Source organism: Heterocephalus glaber, unplaced genomic scaffold, assembly GCF_053883595.1.
Source record: "Heterocephalus glaber isolate CG9 unplaced genomic scaffold, H.glaber_assembly_v1.0 deba00001639, whole genome shotgun sequence".
Classification (NCBI taxonomy): domain Eukaryota; kingdom Metazoa; phylum Chordata; class Mammalia; order Rodentia; family Bathyergidae; genus Heterocephalus; species Heterocephalus glaber.
Window position 1 is genome coordinate 1 of NW_028258395.1, and position 21,730 is coordinate 21,730.

General features: G+C 39.3%; 1 protein-coding gene across 1 annotated transcript in view; it reads left to right on the plus strand.

Moving 5' to 3' along the window:
- The first annotated feature begins 803 nt into the window (after window positions 1-803).
- Window positions 804-21,730, plus strand: part of LOC147822387 (cadherin-related family member 4-like) — a 56,892-nt gene continuing 35,965 nt past the window's right edge. Inside the window, exons 1-3 of the mRNA XM_087196921.1 lie at window positions 804-879; window positions 1,625-1,846; window positions 2,334-2,479. Of these exons, the coding sequence (XP_087053047.1) occupies window positions 819-879; window positions 1,625-1,846; window positions 2,334-2,479 (429 nt within the window). The 5' untranslated portion in view covers window positions 804-818. The remainder of the gene's footprint in view (window positions 880-1,624; window positions 1,847-2,333; window positions 2,480-21,730) is intronic.

Here is a 21,730-nt window from a genome sequence, read left to right on the forward strand (position 1 = left end):
AGGAAGATTGTCCAAAATCATGAGAGCATTTTGCTGCATGTTGCTAGCCACGGAAAAGACCAACATTCAAAATACCAACTGTCTTTCTGTTGGATGCACATTGCTTTGGAACCATTCTAAAGCCAAAAGCTTGTAAATCCAACCAGAGTCAGGTGAGACATGTCTGTATTTAGACAGAGTCTGTGTGGAATAAAAAAGCCTGTGGCCAGCAAGTCAGTGTGAGTAAGCATAGAAATAAAACCCTAGTTTTGTTACTATTATACATTTGCAATATAATGTAACTTGAAATTACTAGAATATATAATATTATCTTGGATTGCAATAAATTTATACTTTGCATAATGCAACATTTTGCAGAATGGAAGACACTAGGTCTGTTTGCATTTCCACACCTGCATGTGGTTGGCCATGAATTCAGATGGACGGTAGTTGTGAAGTAAGTACTGAAGTTCACACAGTTATTATGAGAAAACAACTGTAGAGTCTCAAACAACTGTAGGCTGATCACATGTTTCAATGATAGCATTTAGGGTAGGGTTGATTGAATAAATTACTTTATTACAATTAATTTCATCTTTTTATTGTGGCTAATAATAATGCTAAAATTGCACCTGTGGCTCGATTTTAAGGCTTGTTGTATTTCTGTTGGACAGTGCTCTTTTGTGACTTTCAAATATTTGTCACTTATCTTTGTTTTGGATTCACATAAAAGATGAACTGAATTTTCAATCAGAACCAAGCTAAACTAATGATACACCATTTTTTATTTACAGGTTGGACCTAAACATCTAAATTCGGACAATGCTATTTTTGTAGGAATGCACTTCAAATATACGCTGTTTGTGAAAGTCTCTGATGAAGGAAGTCCTGTCCTTTCAAGTGAGAAGATATTAATCTAAAATAGTAAAATAGTTTGTCTTATATAAAATACTTAGAACTTGAAAATTAGTTATTAGAAGTTTATATTTTAAAATATTTCAATGATCTATTATAATAATATAAATTATAAATTACTATGGTTAGTTATTCATTTCATGTGTACTACTGCTTGCAAACTGGAAGCCTAGTTAAAAAACCTCAAATCACTTGAGATGATGGTGCTCAAATGTTTAATATAGCACTTTGCATTTACACTCAGCGTGAACTTTTCTCTAATCTCTGTGTATCTAAAAGATTCTTCAAGGAGTAAGTTTATTCTGCATTAGGGAAAATACTAATATTCAGATTCTCATAGTAAATTATACTTCCTGCATTATTGATTATATTGTCAGCCTGAACTATTTAATCATATTCCAAGTATTAAACACCATGTTGTCTCTTGCATACTATGATCTATAATTCAAAGCAGGAGAATTTATGTTTAGTCTTAACATAAGTGGCAATTACTTTTACAGGTTTTAAAAAATATCAATTAATGAAGTATTTTAATCCTAAAATTAAAAGCTCTATAATTTTAAAATTAAAAATTTTATAATAAAACTTATTACTATAATGCACTTGTGTAATTCATATACTTAGAATGTGATATGCAGTATGAGGTATTAATTTAAATGGCAAAGTAAGAATTATTGAGGAAACCACATAATTGTCCTAATTGCATTTTTATGTACTTCTTTCTACTTAGCAATGATTACAGTCATTATAAGGGTGATTCGCATAAATGAGCTGGAACCAGTTGGAACTACCTCAGCATTTACCTTCAGTATACTGGAAAATAGTCCAGTTGATACACTCGTGGGAAAACTTACATTTACAGATGCAGACTGGCCATTTAACAATCTAAAATACACCATTATTGGAGGCCATTTGGGAATGCCACCCAGATTTTACATGGAACCAGACACAGGTATTGTTACAATGCTGATAGCAATTAACAATAAAAACAAAGAGCTCACAGATACTCATTTGGAATTTATTTCATTTAGAAATTATAAGCACCAGAATATCTTTTTTTATATAAACTTTTCCCTTGAACTATGCAGTATTCACCTTGGTTTGTTAGTTGTAGCCATAAATCCTTAGTTACTGCATGGAAAGAACCAAACTTTGATCTGTGATATATTGAACTTCAGAAAGCGTCTGCACATGTATCACTTCCCTATACCTAAGAATGTGTAACAGGTGGCTAAAACACTGTTTGAATTAACATCTGTTATTATTTTGCTGCTGAAGTAAACTCTAGGGATATGTATATATAACCAAAATTAGACTGCATCAGTTAATTTCTATTTATTATTGTAAAGATTATTTCATTTATATAGCTTACTATTCAGCTTGAATTAAATGTCTTTAGTTATCCAGAAATGACAAGTCTCCCTCTTTTTTTGCATCAGGAATGATAAAGCTACTGGAGTCACTAGACAGGGAAACTGAATCACAGTACAAGATAGTTGTGAGAATTACAGACATGGACAATGATGCTGCCCCTGACCCCCTTAGACAGAGAAGTGCGACTGCTCAGGTGATGGTCAACGTCCTGGTAAGAACGAATCACGTCCTGTGACATTGCTGTCCCTGGGGAGGCACATTCTTGAGAAATAAAAATGAAGCATAATTGTGAGGTTAACATCCTCAGCACGGATTTAAACTCAGGGAGTGACATGTTTGGTACAAAGGTACAGGGGTAAAACTGCCTTATACATACACTAAGCTGTACGCCTTCTGAATTAATGTGATTATCTTACAAATCTGAACCTAGGGGAACAGCACCTAATGTCTCTGCTTATATTTAAGTTGTTTGTAGAATCATTCTGTGGTTATGCATATTTTCAAAAACCAACGTACACTCTAGAGTTTTTTGAAGTTACTCTGATGCACTTTCATCATTTTTTTGCTTTGCTCCTTCTTTCTTCTCTGATTTTCACTGAAGAAATACCTTAATTTTTCACTAGAAGAGATTCCTAAATATCAGTCCTAGAGTACTGCAAGCATGAGACCTAGAAGCAAAGGCTTGGAAATGTTTTTAAGACATTCCATGCAAGAATCCACTGGGCTTGGCTTGTGCAACACTTCCATCCATACTGTTTTGTGCATTGCATTCCCTACAGAGCTGTACAGAAACGGCCTTTCTCCTTCAGAAAAAGTGCCAGATTTTCTGCATCTTCTGACTTTGTTTGCATTCTTTTTTGCTACTTGAGAGCAGTAAGAATTCCACCCTGCATCCTATAGAAAAGGCAGTAACTTCTAATAAAGGTTCAAAGGCACCGACAATTGCTGCGAGCCCAGCAGTGAGTACTTTCACATGTGTTCGCAGTGAGCGGAGGCCTTGAGCACCCGTGGCTCAGTGCCCCCGCACCGTGGGCTCATTGTGCCTGGAAAACACAACAACCAGGCCAGAAGGCTTTGTGGGGAGAAATTTAATGAAGTGATGCCAGTGGTTTCCGCCCTGACTCGAGGATGTCAGAAGCTAGTGAACTCCTCTCCTCATTCTGGCTTCCACTCCCCAACCAACTCAGAGTGGCAGCTCGAGTGTCATGGATGTCCTGTGTGTGCCCTTCATATGTAAGGCCCTGTGCCTCAGCACATACGGGAGCAAAAAATCTCCTTGTTCATCATCCATAAAAATATTTGTGTTTTTTTCTTTTAAGGGACTAGAATGATTTATTTGGGAAATTAATATTTGATTTCTTCATATTAGGTAAGAAGATATTTCCACCATCACATGAGTGGGCTTAAATTTTACCTAAGATATAGATAGTTACTGAATTTTGATATCTACAATCTAAAATTGATTCTGACCTAAATTTGGGCAGAAGGTTCAAAAATGTTATATTCAGAAAAATAAGTTGAATCACAAAGCGATATCACAATACAGTTGTATTGTTTTTCCAGTACCAGGGATCGAACTCAGGACCTTGCATTTGCCCGGCAGGTGCAGTGCCACTGAGCTAAATCCCAGGTCCATGCAGTTGGACTTTTATACTGTACCTTGTTCCTAAAAAGATTAAGCTGATATGTGTAGATAAACACAGTACAGAAATACTATTTAAGAGGTACATTAATGAACCTAAATTTCATGTGTAAGAACGAACAAGCAACAGAAATCTATGTCTTTCAGAAAATGAAAGATTAATACTGTTATGGATTGAATGATCTTACCTTGCCCCAAACCTACACACTGAAGCCAACACCATGCGCACTTGGAGGTTATTTGTGTTTGTGTTGAGATTAGAGTTAGATGATGACATAAGTGGAGGCCCTGCTCTGATTGAATCGGTGTCCTCATGTGACAAAGAGATGTCAGAGTGCTGACTGCTCCGCCCACGTGCACGGTGGGCAAGGGCCTCCTTCAGGGCCGAAAGAGGCCTCACCGGAAACCCAGACACCAGGACTTGACCTTGGATTCCTGGCTCTAGAACTCAGAAACAGTGAAGTTCTGATATGTAAGTGGTGCGGTCTGGGGTCTCTTGTTACAGCAGCCCACACAGACTAAGACAGATGCCAGATGCCAAGTCGTTTTAGTGAACATGAAGATATTGGAAAGTTATCATATTAAAAGTCAGAGTCCTAGCAAATACTTATAGATCAATAGAACATAGTGTTGGGTCTAGGATCAAAGCTCTCCAAGCTATCAAAGTTAATGATAAATGACTGTACAAACAGGGTCAGACTAAATAATGACCCATCTTTTGAAAACAGTGAGTATAGAAGGCAACCCATCCTGTGAAATAAAGCAAATACCTGAATGGAAAAGTGGTTTTATCTAGTCAGAGACAACATTTTACATTCCTAACACTCGAGCCAAGTAAACCAATATTCACACCAATAACCTGCCTGCCTGGATCTGATGTAAAACAAAGCATGATTATCTTTACTGATGTAAAACCAAACCAAAATAAAAACTGAAAAACAAAAACAAAAACCAGCTTCATAGCAGGACCATATATTGTCTATTCCACCAACATGAACTTGCTGACAAGAATTTGCATACAAAATTGAAGGCTGTTTTGTCTCCTGCAAAGAGCATGATAAATTTCCTCAGAGGATAGTTTCTAAATCATCGCCGTCTCTGCCGTGGTTCTTTTGAAGAAATTGTTACCAAACACATGCCCCTTCTTTCCAAACTGGAGTGCAGAGCCTCTCCTATGGCCAGATGCTTAGTTCATTCCTGGAATGTGTAAAGATGTCTTTCCCTTCACATCTAAAATAGGAATAGAATCGATGACTTGGAAACTAATGTCTGTCCCTGCTTGAATGTGATTTCAAGGGTAGTCACACTCTTATAATTCATTCCTGCTCTAACTAGCTAGTCTGAAAAAACACAGAAACTTCTACAAAACTTTATAAGGAAAACACTCACTTGAAAAGGAAAATTTTAGTAACTTTGCTTTCTTGTACCTAGGGGTTAGGAAGTTCAGAAATGACCATACAAAATGGGAAGTCATTACCAAGTTCACTGTCTCTCTGTGGCTGTTTTTTCTTGAAGAGCAATGAATGCTGGATCTATTCATCTTTAACCTGTTACTGTTAGACACAAGAACCACTGATTGCGTGCTCATATATTTGGTGTCCAAGGCACTGCCAAATTTCTCTTGTACCCGCTGCACTATTTTTAAATCACAAATTCTTTAGCCAATTGGCTTAGAAAAGAATCCCATCTTTACCATAGTAAACTATTTTATTGTGCTGCTGGGCAAATTATTGGACTTTTTTTACTCATTTTCTTGTTATAAGATGATGACGATAATGCTATTTTGGAAGTACAGATCAGGCTCAATAAATGAACTCTTGTCAAACACTGAGAGGCTCATAGCACTATTCAAGTGCTCTGCAAGTGGAAAAAAAACAGAAAACAGCTAGAGCTATTCCACAAGTGAAGAAGATACTGATAGAAATGATCGTTCTATTGTATCTATATACTTTACTACAATTAGCTTTTCATTGTCTACTCATCAAAATGAAAGCTAGAAACCTCTTTAGTGTGACTGATAAACACTGTCAAAATGTTCTTTTTTCAGATTATGAAATAAAAGCTGCAGAATAAACTTGGCTATCTTTATGGGCATAAATTTCTTTCATGCACTAAATGTGGCATAGTTTAAGGAATTTTAAAATATAGCATAAAGATCTAACCTAGTACAGATTTTGATTGTAAGATCCATGAGATCAGAATAAGGAAAAAAGAGAATACAGAATGCATGCTGAAAGAAACAAAAGAAAAAGAAAAACTATCATAGTTCTAGAAGACATCCAAATTGGATATTAATTATTCTTTTTCAAGGTCCCTGTTTATATCTATTTTGTTACTTAGGGCTTTCTGAATTGCAGTAGAAAAAACTTCTTATTCTATGAAGTTCTTAAGCCCTTGAAAGCAAGATAAGTTTTCTTCTTATGTATATTTTATCTTTGTCTAATAATCATTTTATGTACACAATTTACTGAAAAAATATGTACAAAAATAGAACTATATATAGGAGCATGAGGAGAAAAATAAATTAAGGCCTAAGTACTGTCATAGAACATGAGAATTTTAGAGCTTGAGAAAAATCTGAGGAAAAAAATCTCCCCTCATTTTACATGAAAAACCTTAAAATTGCTTCAGAAATGTTCAAAAGCAATGTAATTTTGATGGGTCCCTAAAAATGCAATTATCACATTTATGTATCTGTACATGCATGTATGTATTTACATGTGTGTGTGTCTTTATATACAGAGAGAAATACGGGGACCGAATTTGAAGGTTACTTCAAAGAAAATTAAGAAATAAAATGACATTTCCTTTCTTGACAATTTAAAAAGTTATTCTCTGAGGTAGTGGGAGAAAAGCAAATCATAGGTCTTATTCCCCACAATGTGTTTTTAACCAGAAATACAGAATGTTTTACTAAATTTAAATTGAGCAAAAGTGATAAAACATAAGCATATATATATATACAATTAAAATGAACAGCATGCATATTTAATTTCTGAATGAAATTTACATAGTAATGTTATTACTTTAGCTGCATGGGGCAGGGAGTGTTTGTGCAGTGGGAGAGCATGTACCTAGCATGTGTGAGGCTTTGGGTTACGTCTCCAGCACTGAAAAAAAAGACATAAATTTGAACTAATTGCATTTATTTAAAGGACATTGCAGATTTGGGAATGACATTAACTTTCTGTATCAATAATGCCCTAATAACCTGTAAACGTGAAAGATATATGCAGCCATTAATCGTAAATACTGTGTCCCGTTTTTACTAGTTTTCTAGGGTTGCCCTTAAATCCAAAAGCTGAGGGCTGGGCAGTCTGAGTGGTCAGGAGGGCTCTGACCCTGGCATGGATTCATGGATTCATCTGCTTAGAGACGTATAGCTTGGTGGGCTTGGGGAGGACACTGCTTTGAAAACAGCCCCTCCCCGCCCCGCCTTCCCTCTGTCTCTCCTCCCTGGCTGAACAGACCCGCGGCTCTTCTCCCCACAGCTTCTGCCGTGATTCACTACCTCACTGCAGGACTGAAGGCACTTGGGCCCGGAGACCATGGACTGAATCCTCTGGAACTGGGAGCCGCAATCAGTCTTTCCTTTTTAAAGTTGATTCCCCTCATATATTTTGTTCCAGTGACCCAGGGTAACTAACACAGCTACCTGACAAAACCACAGAAACATGATGGTTGAACAAAGCAGACATGTCTTCTCTTACAGTTCGGGAGGTGGGAAATCTAAAATCCCCATGCCAGCTGGTGCCTGTGGTCTCTGTACACTCTCGGGAACCATCTGTTCCATGGCTTTCTCTTCACCTCTGCTGTTGCCAGAAATCCTTGGCACAGCCCAGCTTGTACACCCATCACTCCAGTGTCTGCTGCTGTCACCAAGTGATGCTCTCCCTGTGTCTTTCAGCGTCTCTTCCCCTGTTCTTAGAAGGACACCGTGTTCAGCGAAGGTCCCACTGGACTCCAACATGGCTTCATCTCAACTTGGTTAAATATGCAAAGTATGTTCAAAAAAGCAAATTCATAAGCCTCATGGAAGAGTGTTTGGACACATCATTTTTGGGGATACAATTCAGCCTAGAGCAATCAAATAGATAAACTTGGTCAATTGTTATGTTGTAAGTGGAGTTAAAGTTTAGAAGTCATGTATTCTCGTGTTAGACACACCCCCTGCTCAAAATTGTTCTTTTTTTTTTCCCTTATGAACTAGATAGCTTAATAAAGTTACTCAGCTCTGTAGACTTCAGTTTAATCACAAGTAATATTTGATAACAATAGTTCTCACTTCAAAGGGTTTGGGGAGTGGTTACATAAAATAACCACGAATTCCTCAGAGTATCAGGGCCTTACTAAAGATTAGTTAAATGTTTGGTGTTTTATTATTGCTTTTGTTATTATCACTACCTAAGATTTACCCAACTTTGAATGGTTCTGTACAGGAACTGAAATTCTCTCTGTATATACAATATCATGTTAATTTACCTATTTCATAGGATAAACATACTTTTTGGTGAAAGTCATTTTGGAAATTTAGCCAGAAGTCAGTGGCATTTATCAAAATAGCACTGAAGTGTAATACAGGTGGAGAGATGAGAGGGAGATAGATAGATAGATAGACAGATGTAGATATCTATTAGAAAGAATGGAACATGTAATATCAATACAGATTTAATGCAATCAATCCCCATCAAAATACCAATAGCATATCTCACAGAATTACACAAAACAATCCTAAAATTCATTTGGAACCAGAAGAGACCTGGAATAGCAAAAGCAATTCTGGGCAACAAAGGCAAGGCAGGGGGCATCACAATCTCTGACTTGAAATTATACCACAGAGCTGCCATGACATAAACTTCATAGCACTGGGAAAATGAAACAAAACAAAACAGACCCAAGAATTAATGGAACACATTGGAAAATGCAGAAACAACTCCAAACACACCTGGTCACCTTATCTTTGACAAAGGAGCCAAACACCTTCACTGGAAGAAAGATAGCCTCTTTAATAAATGGTGCTGGAAAAACTGGCTTTCCATGTGCTGAAGATTAAAACAACTTATATATCTCACCATGCACTAAACTAAAATAAAAATGGATCAAAGATCTAAATACTAAAACAGAAACACTAAATCTGCTGGGAGATAGAACAGGTAGAACTCTTGAAGACATTAGGCAACGACTTTATGACCAAAACTCTGATCAGACAGAGAATATTACAAAGAATCAATAATTGGAATCTCATCTTATTAAAAAGCTTCTTCACAGCAAGAGAAACCACCAACAGGGTGAAGAGACAGTCCAGAATGTGATTGCTAGCTGTTCCTCAGATAAGACTAATATCTAGAATATATAAAGAACTCAAAAAAATCAGACCCCTCAAAATTTAAAGACCCAGTCCAAAAATGGGGATCTGAAATGAGTAGATATTTCTTGATAAAGAAGTAGAAATGGCAGATAAATATAGGAAAAAATGTTCAACATCACGCAACACTGGTCATTTGAGAGATGCAAATTAAAACAACACTGAGATTGCATTTCACTCCTGAAAGAATGGCTGCTTTCAAGAAATTAACCAGTAACAAATTCTGGCTGGCGGTGTTGTGGGGAAAAAGGACCCTTCTCCACATTTGGTGGGAGTGTAGACTGGTGCAAATCAAGACTGGAAATTAGTGTGGAGATACCTCAAAAAACTAAAGGTTCCATTCGACCCAGCTATTCCACTTCTTAGTATCTTCCTGAAAGAATTAAAGGCATCATGCCACAGTGACATATGCACACCTGTGTTTATAGAGGCATAGTTTGTAATAGCTAAATCTTGGAAACAGCCCAAATGCCCACCAACCAATGAATGGATAAAAAAGATGTGGATTATTTATATACAATGAAGTACTACTCTGCCATAAAGAAGGATAAGCTTGAGACATTTCTAGCTAAATGTATGCACAACGAGACCACTCTTAAGTGAAATAAATCTTAAGAGGAGGAAAGGAAAGAAGGGACAAGAGAAAAAGAATAGAAGGGAATGTGGAACCAAAAGTTTTCTATATAAGGAGAGGAAGAGGGGTTGAAGGGAGGGTAGAGGAATAAAAAACAGAAGCAAGCTATATCATGTACAGGTACAAATTCCCTATGATGAATGCTATCATTATGTATTTCTAAAATTTAGCAATAAATGTTCTGCTTAAAAAACAAATTTACACACAGTAATATGACTTAAATTATATGACTTATATTGTATGTATCTATAGGCTCTTAGACACATCTTTTTATAGCTAAAATGTTTTATTCCTGTTATCTATTGTGATAGTCTAGATAAAATTTAGGAATGAAGTTTAGAGATTTTGCTGTCATAATCATTTGAAGTGAACAAACAAAATGTATTCGTTTAAAACTTGCTGATTCATTTTACTTTGAACAAAAATTTCTAATTGAGTTTCTAATCATTTGATATATATATATATATATATATATGAAAATTATACCTAGTTGGTCTTTTTCAAGAAAACAATGCAAATTATTTTTGAAACACCGTCTATCTATATTATGTCCCATTGATTTCAGCAAGTTAAGCAGGAGAAATCAATGGCTAGAATTTAATGGCTATAACTTCCCCAAACTGCATGACAATTACCCTCAGGTACCCCCTGTTAGAGGGATGATACACACATGCTCATGTGTATAGTAACAGATCCCATGGAAAATTCTCGGTAGGGTATAAAAATTGTATTTTAATGGGGCAGATTTTATAGAACTCTCAAAGGGTTGAATGCTGACATGAAAGAAAAGGACAAGGAAAGTTCAAATTATTGTATTTAATATAATAATTTATATAATATAGATATTGAAGAGGACCTCGATGGAGGGCTAGAGAGTGGCTTGAACAATAGTTCAGGGCCTGGAAGTCAGCTGGGTCTTGATGTCAGGATGCCTGTCTTGTCCTGTCTAGCCTATGCAGAGCTAATGGTAACATCTCTTAGAGTAAGGGATGCGGTGGAAATCTGAGGACATAAGAAAAAAGAAAAAGGAAGAGAAAATAGACAAAGGACAAATGTTAGCTTTACATTTTTGTTCTCAAAACAATGTTATGAAAAGCTAACAGTTTGCCTACTGAGAGAATAAGCGATGAAGCTTTTCATGTCAGAAGAACCAACTTCTCCCGAGTTTGGAAAGTGCAGGCACAGAGTGTCTTGGTCTGAACAAGAAATTGGCACTTCTCAGAATCACCTGGAGCAGGGTGATTGGCAGGGACCTCACTGAATCACAAGCCATTGCTCACCTTGACACAGCATTAAACACAATCCCTCCTCTGTTTGTCACTGGGCTCGTTGGTCCCAAGCTAGTCCACTTTTAGTCCTTTCTAAGAATTATGTGTTCTACATGTGCAAAGGATAATATTAATTTTTTCAGAATGGTGATATTCTGTAATATCAAATCTGGATGAAGACATTGTAGGAAAAGAAATTTTAGAGACCAATATTTCTCATGAATATGCATACAGATCTCTTCAATAAGATAGTAGCAAATTATATATATATATAAATAATTATTTTTTATCATGAGCGTCAAGTTACCACAGGTATTCAATGCTGGTTCAGTATTAAAAATATCAATTAATTTAATTTATCATATAAAGAAACTAAAGAAGAAAAATATCACAATCATATCAATAGATGCAGACAAAGTATCCGACAAAATCCTAACACACTTCATGATAAATCCTCTATGCAAAATGTCAGAGGAGGGGAACTTCCCTGACTCGATAAAGAGCATCCCTCAGAAAACAAAGAGGGAAGTGAAAACAAAACTACAACTAATGTAGTACTTACTGGTGAGGACTTGGATGTCATAATAAAATCAGGAAAAGATTTTTCCTGAGGATGTCTTCTCTAATTTTTTTCAACCTCATAGCAAAATCCTTGGTTAATATATTAAGAAAAATGCCAATAAAAGACTTAGTAATTGGAAAGGAAGAAATAAAACTCTTTATTTGCAAGTAGAATGTTTCTATTTAGAAAAACATAAAAGAATAGCTCAAATCTCCTGGAACTAGTAAATCATTATAACAGGTTTTCAGGATGCTAGTTTAATATTCTAAGTCAGTTGTTCTACAATATACTAGTAATGAACAGGTGGAATTTGAAAGCTAAAAAAATACTACTTATACTAGTAGTCCCTAAATCAAAATGCTTAGGCATAAATCAGACAAAACTATGCAATATCTGTATGAGAAAAATTATACAACTGTGATGAAATAAATAAATAAATAGCTAAGCAAATGGAGAATTATTTCAAGTTCATGGGTAGAAAACTGACCTTGTTAATTGTCAGTTCTTCCTAAGTTGATCTGTAGTTTTAGTGCAATCTAAAAAAAAAAAATCCCAGCAATTTATTTTATAGATCTTGACAAGTGAATTGTAAAGTTCATTTTCAGAGGCAAAAAATACAAAACAATATTGAAAGAGAACAAATTCAGAAGACTGGGGGTATTGGACTTCAATACATTAGCATAAGTCCATAGTAATCAAGACAATGCTGTATTGATGCAAGAATAAATCAAGAGAACAGAATGGGGACCTGAGGAACATAGCCACTTAATAATATGATCAACTAAGCTTTGACAAAGGACCAAAGGAGCACAGTGGAATAAACATGGTCTTTTCAATAAATAGTGCTGGAACAATAGAGGATCCACAAGGAAAGAAATTCATGTAGACAAAGACTTCTCATTCAGCACAAAAACTAATTCAAATGGATCATATACCTAAACGTAAAAAGCAAAACTATAAGATTCCTAGAAGATAAAGGTATGAGGAAATCTAGAGAACTTTTGATATAGGACTTTTAGATAGAATATGAAAAGCAAAGTAAGTAAAAGAAATAATCAATATGCTGGAATTTATTAAAATTATTTTTGTTGGTTTTGTTTCTTTTTTTATGAAGGACAATAACCAGAGAAAAGATTTGAAAAAGACATAGCTGATAGGACTGTTAACCAGCATATAGAAAAGTTCTAAAAGCTCCAAAATGAGAAAAAAAACCCTTGAGAAATAAATGAAGAAAAAACCTGAACAAAACCTTTACTGAAAAAGACATCTAAATGGGAGGAAGCACAGAAGTATATTCAACATCATATGTCTTTAGGGCATTGCAAATTAAAACGATAATGAAATGTCATGAAAAACCCGTTTGAACAGCAAAGATCCAAAACCCCGACAGTACCAAATGTTGGCCAGGATGTGGTGAAATGGGAACGCATTTCCATTGCTGGGGGGGTTCAAAATGACTTAATCACTTTTGAAGAACTCAGCAGTTTCTTATACAACCAATCATACTTTCACCGCAGTATCCAGGGCCATGTCTTTGGTACTCACCCACGTGAATTAAAAACTTGTGTCCACACCAGAACCAGCACACAGATGCTTACGGCAGCTTTATTAATATTTGCCAAAACTTGGGACACAAACAAAATGGCCCTCAGGAGGACAGTGGATAAGTAAATTGTGGTACATATAATGGAACATTAATTCAGCATTCGAAGGAAATGAAAACAGAAGCCATACAATGATGTAGAGAAAATGTGGAAGGATTTTGTGAACTGCAAAAAAAGAGTCTGAAAAGGCTACACACTGTGCGATTCCAACCACAGGACATTCGGAGACAGTAAGACCAGAATGGTTGTCAGGAGCTGAGGCAAGGAAGAGGAGGAGGAGGCAGGACGTAAAGTTGCCTGTGTGACACGGTAGTGGGCACACGCCATCACACCTTTGTGGACAGCCACAGGGTGCACAGCACCTCAAGTGCAGCATTAGGTGCACCATGGCTTTGGTCGATGACGATGTGTAACATGGACACGTCGCTGGTAACCACCGTGCCCAGTGTGTCGGACGTGGACAGTAGAGGAGGATGTGCACGAATGAGAACAAGAGGAGTTCTGACTCTGAACTTTCCACTCCCTTTGTTCAGAACCTAAAAGCTGCTCCAGAAAATAGAGTTTAATTATTAGAGTAAAAGGAGGGCATCATTTAAAGGATGCTTTACTGCTAAATAATATTTGTGGTAACAATTTTTAGTGAAAATAAGAAAGAAGGAAAATAATCAAATATGAATATTGCAAGGATTTTGTTATCTTAAGGAAAATTTAAGTTGGTTCATTGTGAATATTTGTGAAAGAAGTCAGAGTTGGACAGGGCATGCATGCAATCTGTATGCATTTATTTGGGTGTACGGTGTTGTGCTCACTGGGCCTGCTAGATAGAGTCCTTACTGGTTGAAAGCTGCCTCTTATGAGTGTTCAACTTTTCATTCAGCAACATCTCGGCAGCCTGAGTGCTTTCAAACTTTCTGGATGTTGGACTTCGACAAACGATGAGTTGGATTTTGTCCTCTGGGGGGCGCTGTGGAGTCATTTGTTCAATACCAGCCCGTGGAGGACTGAGGGGCGGGATCGCCTCTTTCTCCCTCTGTGCTCGGTGTGTGCCACAGAGCAGCCTGCAGGGGTGCCTCAGAGTATGCTGAGTGGAGGACAGGCTTTGAGAGGGACTTCCAGTGGATGTTGTGACCGAAGGCAGATGAGGGAAGTCTATCACTACAGGAGGCAGTACTGTGAAAAATAAGGCTAAAATGGGAATTCTGTGGAGCCTATTTCTGGGAAGCAAGGGCACACTGGTGCATTTTCAAAGATTGATTAAAACGGGAATGAACATTGTGCACTGTATTGCAAAGTAATGATGTAAATCACGATCGAGATTTTACACACTGAAAAGTTATCATTTGAAAGAATACTGGGCCAAAACTCCGGAAGTTCTGGCAGTAATGGATAACTGGGGTACAGACCTGGAAGCGCCATCGTGTGGGGTGTGTCAGAGTCTGCTCCTCCCCCGCCGTCCAGGTACGGTTCCCAGCTTCCTTCAGCTTCTCGCCAGAAGTGCTTCAGGGACAGTCTCTGGCTCCATTCTGTCTGTACAGCGAAACAAGGGTGAAGCTTTGGAAGGTCACTTCCAGCTAGGAAGCTAAACCAGTCATGGCTGCTTGCAAAAAATTAAGAGTAAGGAAGGGAGGGAAGAAAGATCAACCTTAGACGAACAATGATCCTTTCTGCAGGCACAAGAAAGAATCCTGAGAACAGAGGGAGGTAGAAAGGAAAGATCCAAAGTAGGCCTGGCTTGGTTGAGGATTTAGAGAAGAGAAGACAGTTAAAGACAGCTCAAATGAGGAAAGAAATACAGGTCAGAGGCCCAAGGCTACGAAACAGTGAAAAGTGTGTTATTTCTCAGGAAATAGTAACAAGAATTGCCATGACGTAAGGACAGACCATAGAGCTGCTGTTGTGGACTCTTCACACAATCTATCCTTTACTTCTCACAAAGGTCTGAAGGACAGGAAGTTTTTATTCCTGTTTTATATGTAAGGAGCTGGGAGATCTTTGCCCAGGAACTGCTGTGGAGAACAAATTTGAAACCAAAATTCTGACTTCAGAACGTAGAGGCAGAAGCCTTCGCCAGACCCATCCTTGGCCAGGGTATTTTCTACTCTGGGCCTGTTTCCTCACTCATCAGGTGGGAACCATATTTTCTTCCCATTTGATGTACAAAGCTGTTGTGAGCCTTTCTAAATTACGCTTTAGAAAAGGGAAAGTATAGTATATATCTCATATTTTTATGAAAAATTGATAAAATTTTCATTTTAGGATGTAAAAACTAAGGGCCTTCATCTTGAATGTCCTTGATGACTTCATTAAAGTGGACAGGGCCACATACTGAAAATGAAGGGGACACCAAAAAAGATTTGGACAAAGATTTGATAGTAAGGAATCCCCAGCAGCCCTGCTATTTTTACTACAGTTTAACAGTAGTGGATTCACCAGTGCATGACAAAGGAAATTCCGGTGATGACTCAGCAGCCTTCTGCTGGCTGCAGAGCCCCTCAGAGTTCTGCAGCATGAGTACTGTCTTTTAGTAGTGCAGTGTGTCACATGAGCAACCGCACTGGCTGTGGGTCTCAGATTTCTCAGGAGTCTGCATATTAGGAGAACACTCACTGGATGCGTGGATGGCCACTGGAGCTTTTCATTCCCATTTTTCTCTTGCTTCCTTGGCCACAGGAAGAAAGTGCAAAAATAAGCCTGAATGTGTTGGTTTTATTTTTGTGATGTAGTTGAATCTGAATATTTTTAACATTGTTGTTTAATTCAACCTGTTCTAATCAGCTTTTTTATACTGCATCAGATCTGCCTGGCCAAGATGAAAGCAAAGCAGGGGAACACTATTATGACTTTTTTGTTATTTTGGCTCAAGAACAGCCTGTGTGGGGGAAGAAAGACAAAGGGAAATGATGTGTATGCCCACCCACAACTGAGGAGCCCTCCTCGGCTGACATAATTACAGTCCAGCCCGGGTGGTGGCCGTGTGGATAGGATAAACCCCAGAGAAAGCATAAAATGGCCTGGCATCCTCGGAGACAGGGAATGTGCAGTCTGACTCCAGGAACTCCAGAGCATGTGTTTTATGAGGGAGAAAGCCAAGTCCAAACTTCCCTGTAAGTGCTACAAATACCATATGGAAAACTGATCCCATAAACTGAGAAGAAAAACATACTAAAAATGATTTTTGAATGCCACTATGCCAGTTAAAGGGCATTTTCCAGTCTTTCTTCCTAATTTCCAGAAAATAGGACTGGATTAAAGGAGGTGATTTGATGAGAAGTTCAAGTGACCTCTCTGATTCTCATAGCAAACCTCATACAACTGGCTGCCTTGTCCCGTCAGTTGTGAAATAAATGAGAGAGAGAGAGAGAGAGAGAGAGGGAGGGAGGGAGAGACCGTTGCTTCATAACTTTCCTTGGTTTTTCCACATTATGTGCTAGTTAGGAACAGTGCTTGTTTTCCTTCAGGTAAAGCAGCCGGATGGCAGCAAGTTTGCCTTGCGTAGGCTGTAGAGAGCTGTCTGCCGTAGAGCGGGGCCTGAGAGGTAAGACCCGTGATCTCTGGATTGGAGAATTTACTCCACACTTGTATAGAACTACTAAGGCATTATAGACCTCAGTGGTGAGACAGTGATCTACAAATAGCATAAGCTATCTTTACATGAAAATGATATTTTCAATGTTTTTATTATTCTTTCCAAATTATGAAGTAGGAATAATGGCATTTTTAGCAAGTCTTGCATTTTTCATGTGGCCTTAGAGACCACTTGTGTTTTCTGATATTTAAAATTTTACTTTATTCCATTCCAAAATATTTTTTATATTGTCTCTTTCAGAGAGGTCTGTCATCTTCAGGAGAACTATTTATGTTTTACCATTTTGTACACTTACACGTTTTAGATTTTTTTTAATGCAAATGCGGCTGTTTGGCTTGTAAAATCATTTCTCTAGAGCTTATATAATCGAAGCAGGCTTGCTTTGATTTCTGCCTTGTGTGCCGTGAATATCGTGTGCTCAGGATCAGATTTTATATCGATCTCTTCATGGAGATGCCCACCTACCCTGTGACAGTAGGACAAATTTGAGCTCTGTAGCAGAGCCAGCACTGGGTTGTGGATTTTATTTATTCCAGGGGACTTTTGATGTCACTTCAGAACACGGGTCAGAGCAAAGCCCTCCTGGTGTGGGCAGCATGTGGCGAGTGGACTCCCAATGGGAGCAGTGCCATCCTGAGTCCTGGCTCTGGCTGGTCCAGGAGTCTCAGTCCGGTCCCTGCTGGCCTGACACCAACAGAGAAGTTTATCCCCAAGCATATGTGTAATATAAAGCAAGCTAACTGTCAGGACTTCCAGTTTTCTCTAGGTGGATTTCCTGTGCTCTCCGGTACATTCAATTTGGTGAGTTTAAATTTAGCATTTTAGCGTTTTGTAGTGCGAGGTCCTGACAGGTAATTTTATGTGTCCCTGTGACCGGGCTAGGGGTCCCCACATAGCCGGGAGACACTATTTCTGGGGGTTTCTGTAAGAAGTCTTGGGAGAGCTGTGCCCTCAAATCAGTGGACTTTGGGAAGAAGATTTGTCGGTGCTCGGCCGGAAATAAGAGGTGAGGAAGGGCGCATTCCTGCTTGGGCTCCCGGGCCTGGAGACCCATCTCCCCTGCCCTTGACACCATGGGCCAGGACCTTCAGGCGCCCACCCCGCTCCAACCTCACTTCTCAGACCTTCAGAGAGGCGCAGAGGGGCAATGCAGGCTCTTTCCTGGGTCTTGGATTTTCAGGAATAGAGGAATGGATGTGTTTTCTCAACAGGCGGTGAACTTCTGATCAAGATGCTCCTCTCTCACCTTCCATCTTGGTAAACACAACCGTTCACCTGGAAGTGACAGCAGGGGCAGCATGGGAGAGTTGGAATGGCTATAGAATGCGGTGGGCACCTCTGGAGCTCCAGGAGTGAGGAGTGAAGCACAGGCACAGCATTGCTCATTTCCCAGCCCAGCAGATGGAGGAGAGCCAGTCCCCTCGCTCCCAACTCCTACCCAGCCGCTGAGGTAGTGCAGGGAGGCGCCCCTCCTCAGGATGGAAGGGGACACCTCTGACGCCCAAGCAGAGCTGGACAACGCGGAGCTGGGTCAGGAGCCCTTAGACCATCAGCTGCCATGTGATGGATCAATGAGACCGTTTCTCTCCACCGGAGAGCTGGACCACTGAAGCATCCAGCCTCCACAGGAAGCAGTCCTGGGAGCCCCTTCTACCTCCCAGGCTGACTTCTCCCCTGCTGGGGATTTCCTCCACAGCCTGGCCCGGTCCATGAATTCACCTCTCTCCCCCAGAAGCAGGAGAGACACTTTCTGCCAAAAGAGCACCAAGCTTCAGAAGCTTTGGCACCCCCATGGGCTTGAGACTCCTTCCTCCCACCAGGGACAGGGGGAGGAGCAGGAGGACGGTTGCAGACAGCAGCATCAAGCTGGGAAGCCACTTTGTCCTTGTGGTCTGGAGATCCCTGTTGTGGTAGAGGTGGTGGCCCGGCTTGGGGAAAAACCCTCTAACCATCTCAGGCAGCCTCAGAAGTGACCGTTGGGAAGTCACTGGCCTCAGATAACCAACTAGACCAAACTGACATGGCCCAATTCGAACAGTAAACTGGTCACTGGGAATGCTGCTTACAAAGCAAGTCTGGACCTAAGCACCGTTGCTGTCACTTGTCAGAATACAAAGGAAGTCACTGTAATATCAAGAACCAGGAAAACCACTCATGCAATAAGAAAAAGCAGCCAAGTGCCACCGGCGCTGAGTTGAATCAAATGTAAGAATTATCCAGGGAGGATTTGAAAGCAGCGATCATAAATACACCTGAGTGCACAGTCATAAGTTACACATCTGGGTGTGGAATGCAGCCCAAGCAGTGCGTGAAAGTCAGCTTCTATCAGCAAATGCTCTCAAGGAGGAAAGGTATCAAATTTGTAAGACAAGGTGCCTCCTCAGGAAACTTGAAAACCAAAACCAAAATCAAAATAAGACTGTTGAACTTTACTTCCAGAGTGACCAGAACGTATCACATTCCAGTCATTAAAGTTTGAGTGATGTAAATTCTCCTCCTCTTCATGGCCCTTGACGTTGGCACTGTGGTTATTTTAGGCACTATGGCGGACGGCTAGGCGCTGTGGTTGACCTTTGCATTTCCTTATTGCAAGTGGTGTCCACTGTCTCTTTAAGTGTTTGGCGAAGTGACCTTGTTGCTTTCAAATTTTAATATAAGAATTGTAGGGAACAGGGGAAGGGGACGTTACCAGAACCTCTGCAGTGAGTCCTAGTCTCCTGCGAGCCACGGCAGCACACGGTGAATTACAGGAAAGGTAGACAAATGAGAGTGAGAAGAAGCTGAGCTTTGGGTCTGATCAGTGCTGCTCTGGGCAGCAAAGACAAAAGCCCCCTAGCTTGCAGCACCTTTTATTCAGTACATCGGAGAAACAGATGTAACAAGTGCAATGCAGAGTTCAGCACTTCACAGTGGGATCAACAGGTGTAACAGGACTGGGGGGCAGTGGCAATCTAAGAACAATGAGGAACTATACAGATAAAGATTTGGTTCCTCCCAGGGCGTCTCCCGCAGGTGTGGTCTTGTCCTGGAGAATCACAGCATCATGGGATCACTGAGGTCTCAGTTGTGACTCGAGGCCAAAATGGAATTATGTCTCGGAATGCCATAGCTGGCCTGCAGGTGGAAGAACTAGGCCTACTCAAATGATTTTTCCCTAGAATTATGTAGCATTGCTCCCAACAAAGAATGCTGTGTTTATGTACGATATTGTCCTGTCTTTTGTGTTTCTCATGCTATTTTTCCTTCTTCGTTTCAATTTTTGACATTTTTGGTCCTTATGCGTTTGACATGTAAATGACTCTGTACATTTCTGAAGTCTATTTCTAAAAATTCAACATTAGGGTCTGTATTTTTAAATTGGAATTTGGATATGCTTGCATTCATTGTGGTTGTTGATATACTCAGATGCATTCTATAATCTTATTTGTACATTGAAAGTTTGTTATTATTTCTTTTTTTTACTTTTCTCCTTTCTGAGTGACTGATGTGTTTCTGCCTTGCCCCTCCACTTGCTTCAAAGCTGTATGTATGTTATGTTTCTTTCTGTCCATCAGTGAGTCTCCTGGAAACCATTCCGGGATCCAGTCTGAATCCATTCAGGAGACACAAACCCAATTCATATGAATAGCAAAACTGAATATGAAGAATTTTACAGTAAAAGTACTGCCCAGGTAAGATGACAGAATGCGACTGTATTAACAGCCACAACACATGTAACTAATCCTCACTTGGCACCTCAGAAATGCACACCATCCTGTTGGATCACATGCAACTTAGGGAACCCTGTTTCAAAATAAATTCATGTAAGAATGTTAATAATACACCCTTGCTTGTTTACCATAACATTTTATTCTAAATATTCTTAGAGGATAAATTAATCGAAACAAGTTAGCAGCAGTTAGGGTCAAAGTTTCTTTAAATATTATTTCTGTTAACTCTTTTCTCCTTAAATGTTCATTTCATGGTACCGTATCCTGGTACAGATTCATTTTCTCTTTTCTTTTTTTCCTGCAATACTGGGAATTGAAGCCAGAACCTTCAAACAAAGCAACATCCCTAACCCTTTTTAAAAAGGTTTGTTTGTTGGTTGGTCGGTTGGTTGGTTGGTTGGTTGGTTTTGAGACAGGGCCTTGCTCTAAGTCACTACGTTGTCTAGGCTGGTCTTGGACTTCGGATCCCCCTGCCTCAGCCTCCCAGACTGCTGGCATTGCAGGCATGTGATGTCACACCTGGTTTAGGCCTCTCTTTTTTTTATTAATATGCATTTGTGTTGCATAATTAATACATTCACTGAGGAGAATCGGAGCATGCACACATCCCAGCTTGGGCCTCTTGCGTCCCCTGTCCCCTCCCAGCCTTCCAGGCCGAAGTCCTCTGTGCTCCTGAGCTGTCCACTGAAACGCGTGGTCTTCCTGGCCTCAGATGTCACCGCCTCTCCTTTCTTTTCATTCTCTATGTTTTGGAGACCAGTTAGATACACTGTGGTGCGGTCTGCGTGTTACATTCTCCATTTCTCTTGGTCACTCTTTCCTCTCTATTATGATCGATGCAGTTTCTTCATGCCTGTATTCCAGTGCAGTAATGATTTCATCACCATGCCTTATCTGCTGTTGATATAACCTTGTGTTTTAAACTACATTTAAGTGTTTTTTAGTTCTGAAAGTTATAATTTGCTCTTCTCCAATATTCTTGGATTTATTTTTATATTCTCTAGTTTCTTATTTCTGGAAGTAGGTTTTATTTCTTAAAAACTTTATATTTTTCACTTGATAGTTAAAATACATGAAGTACTTGCAGAGCA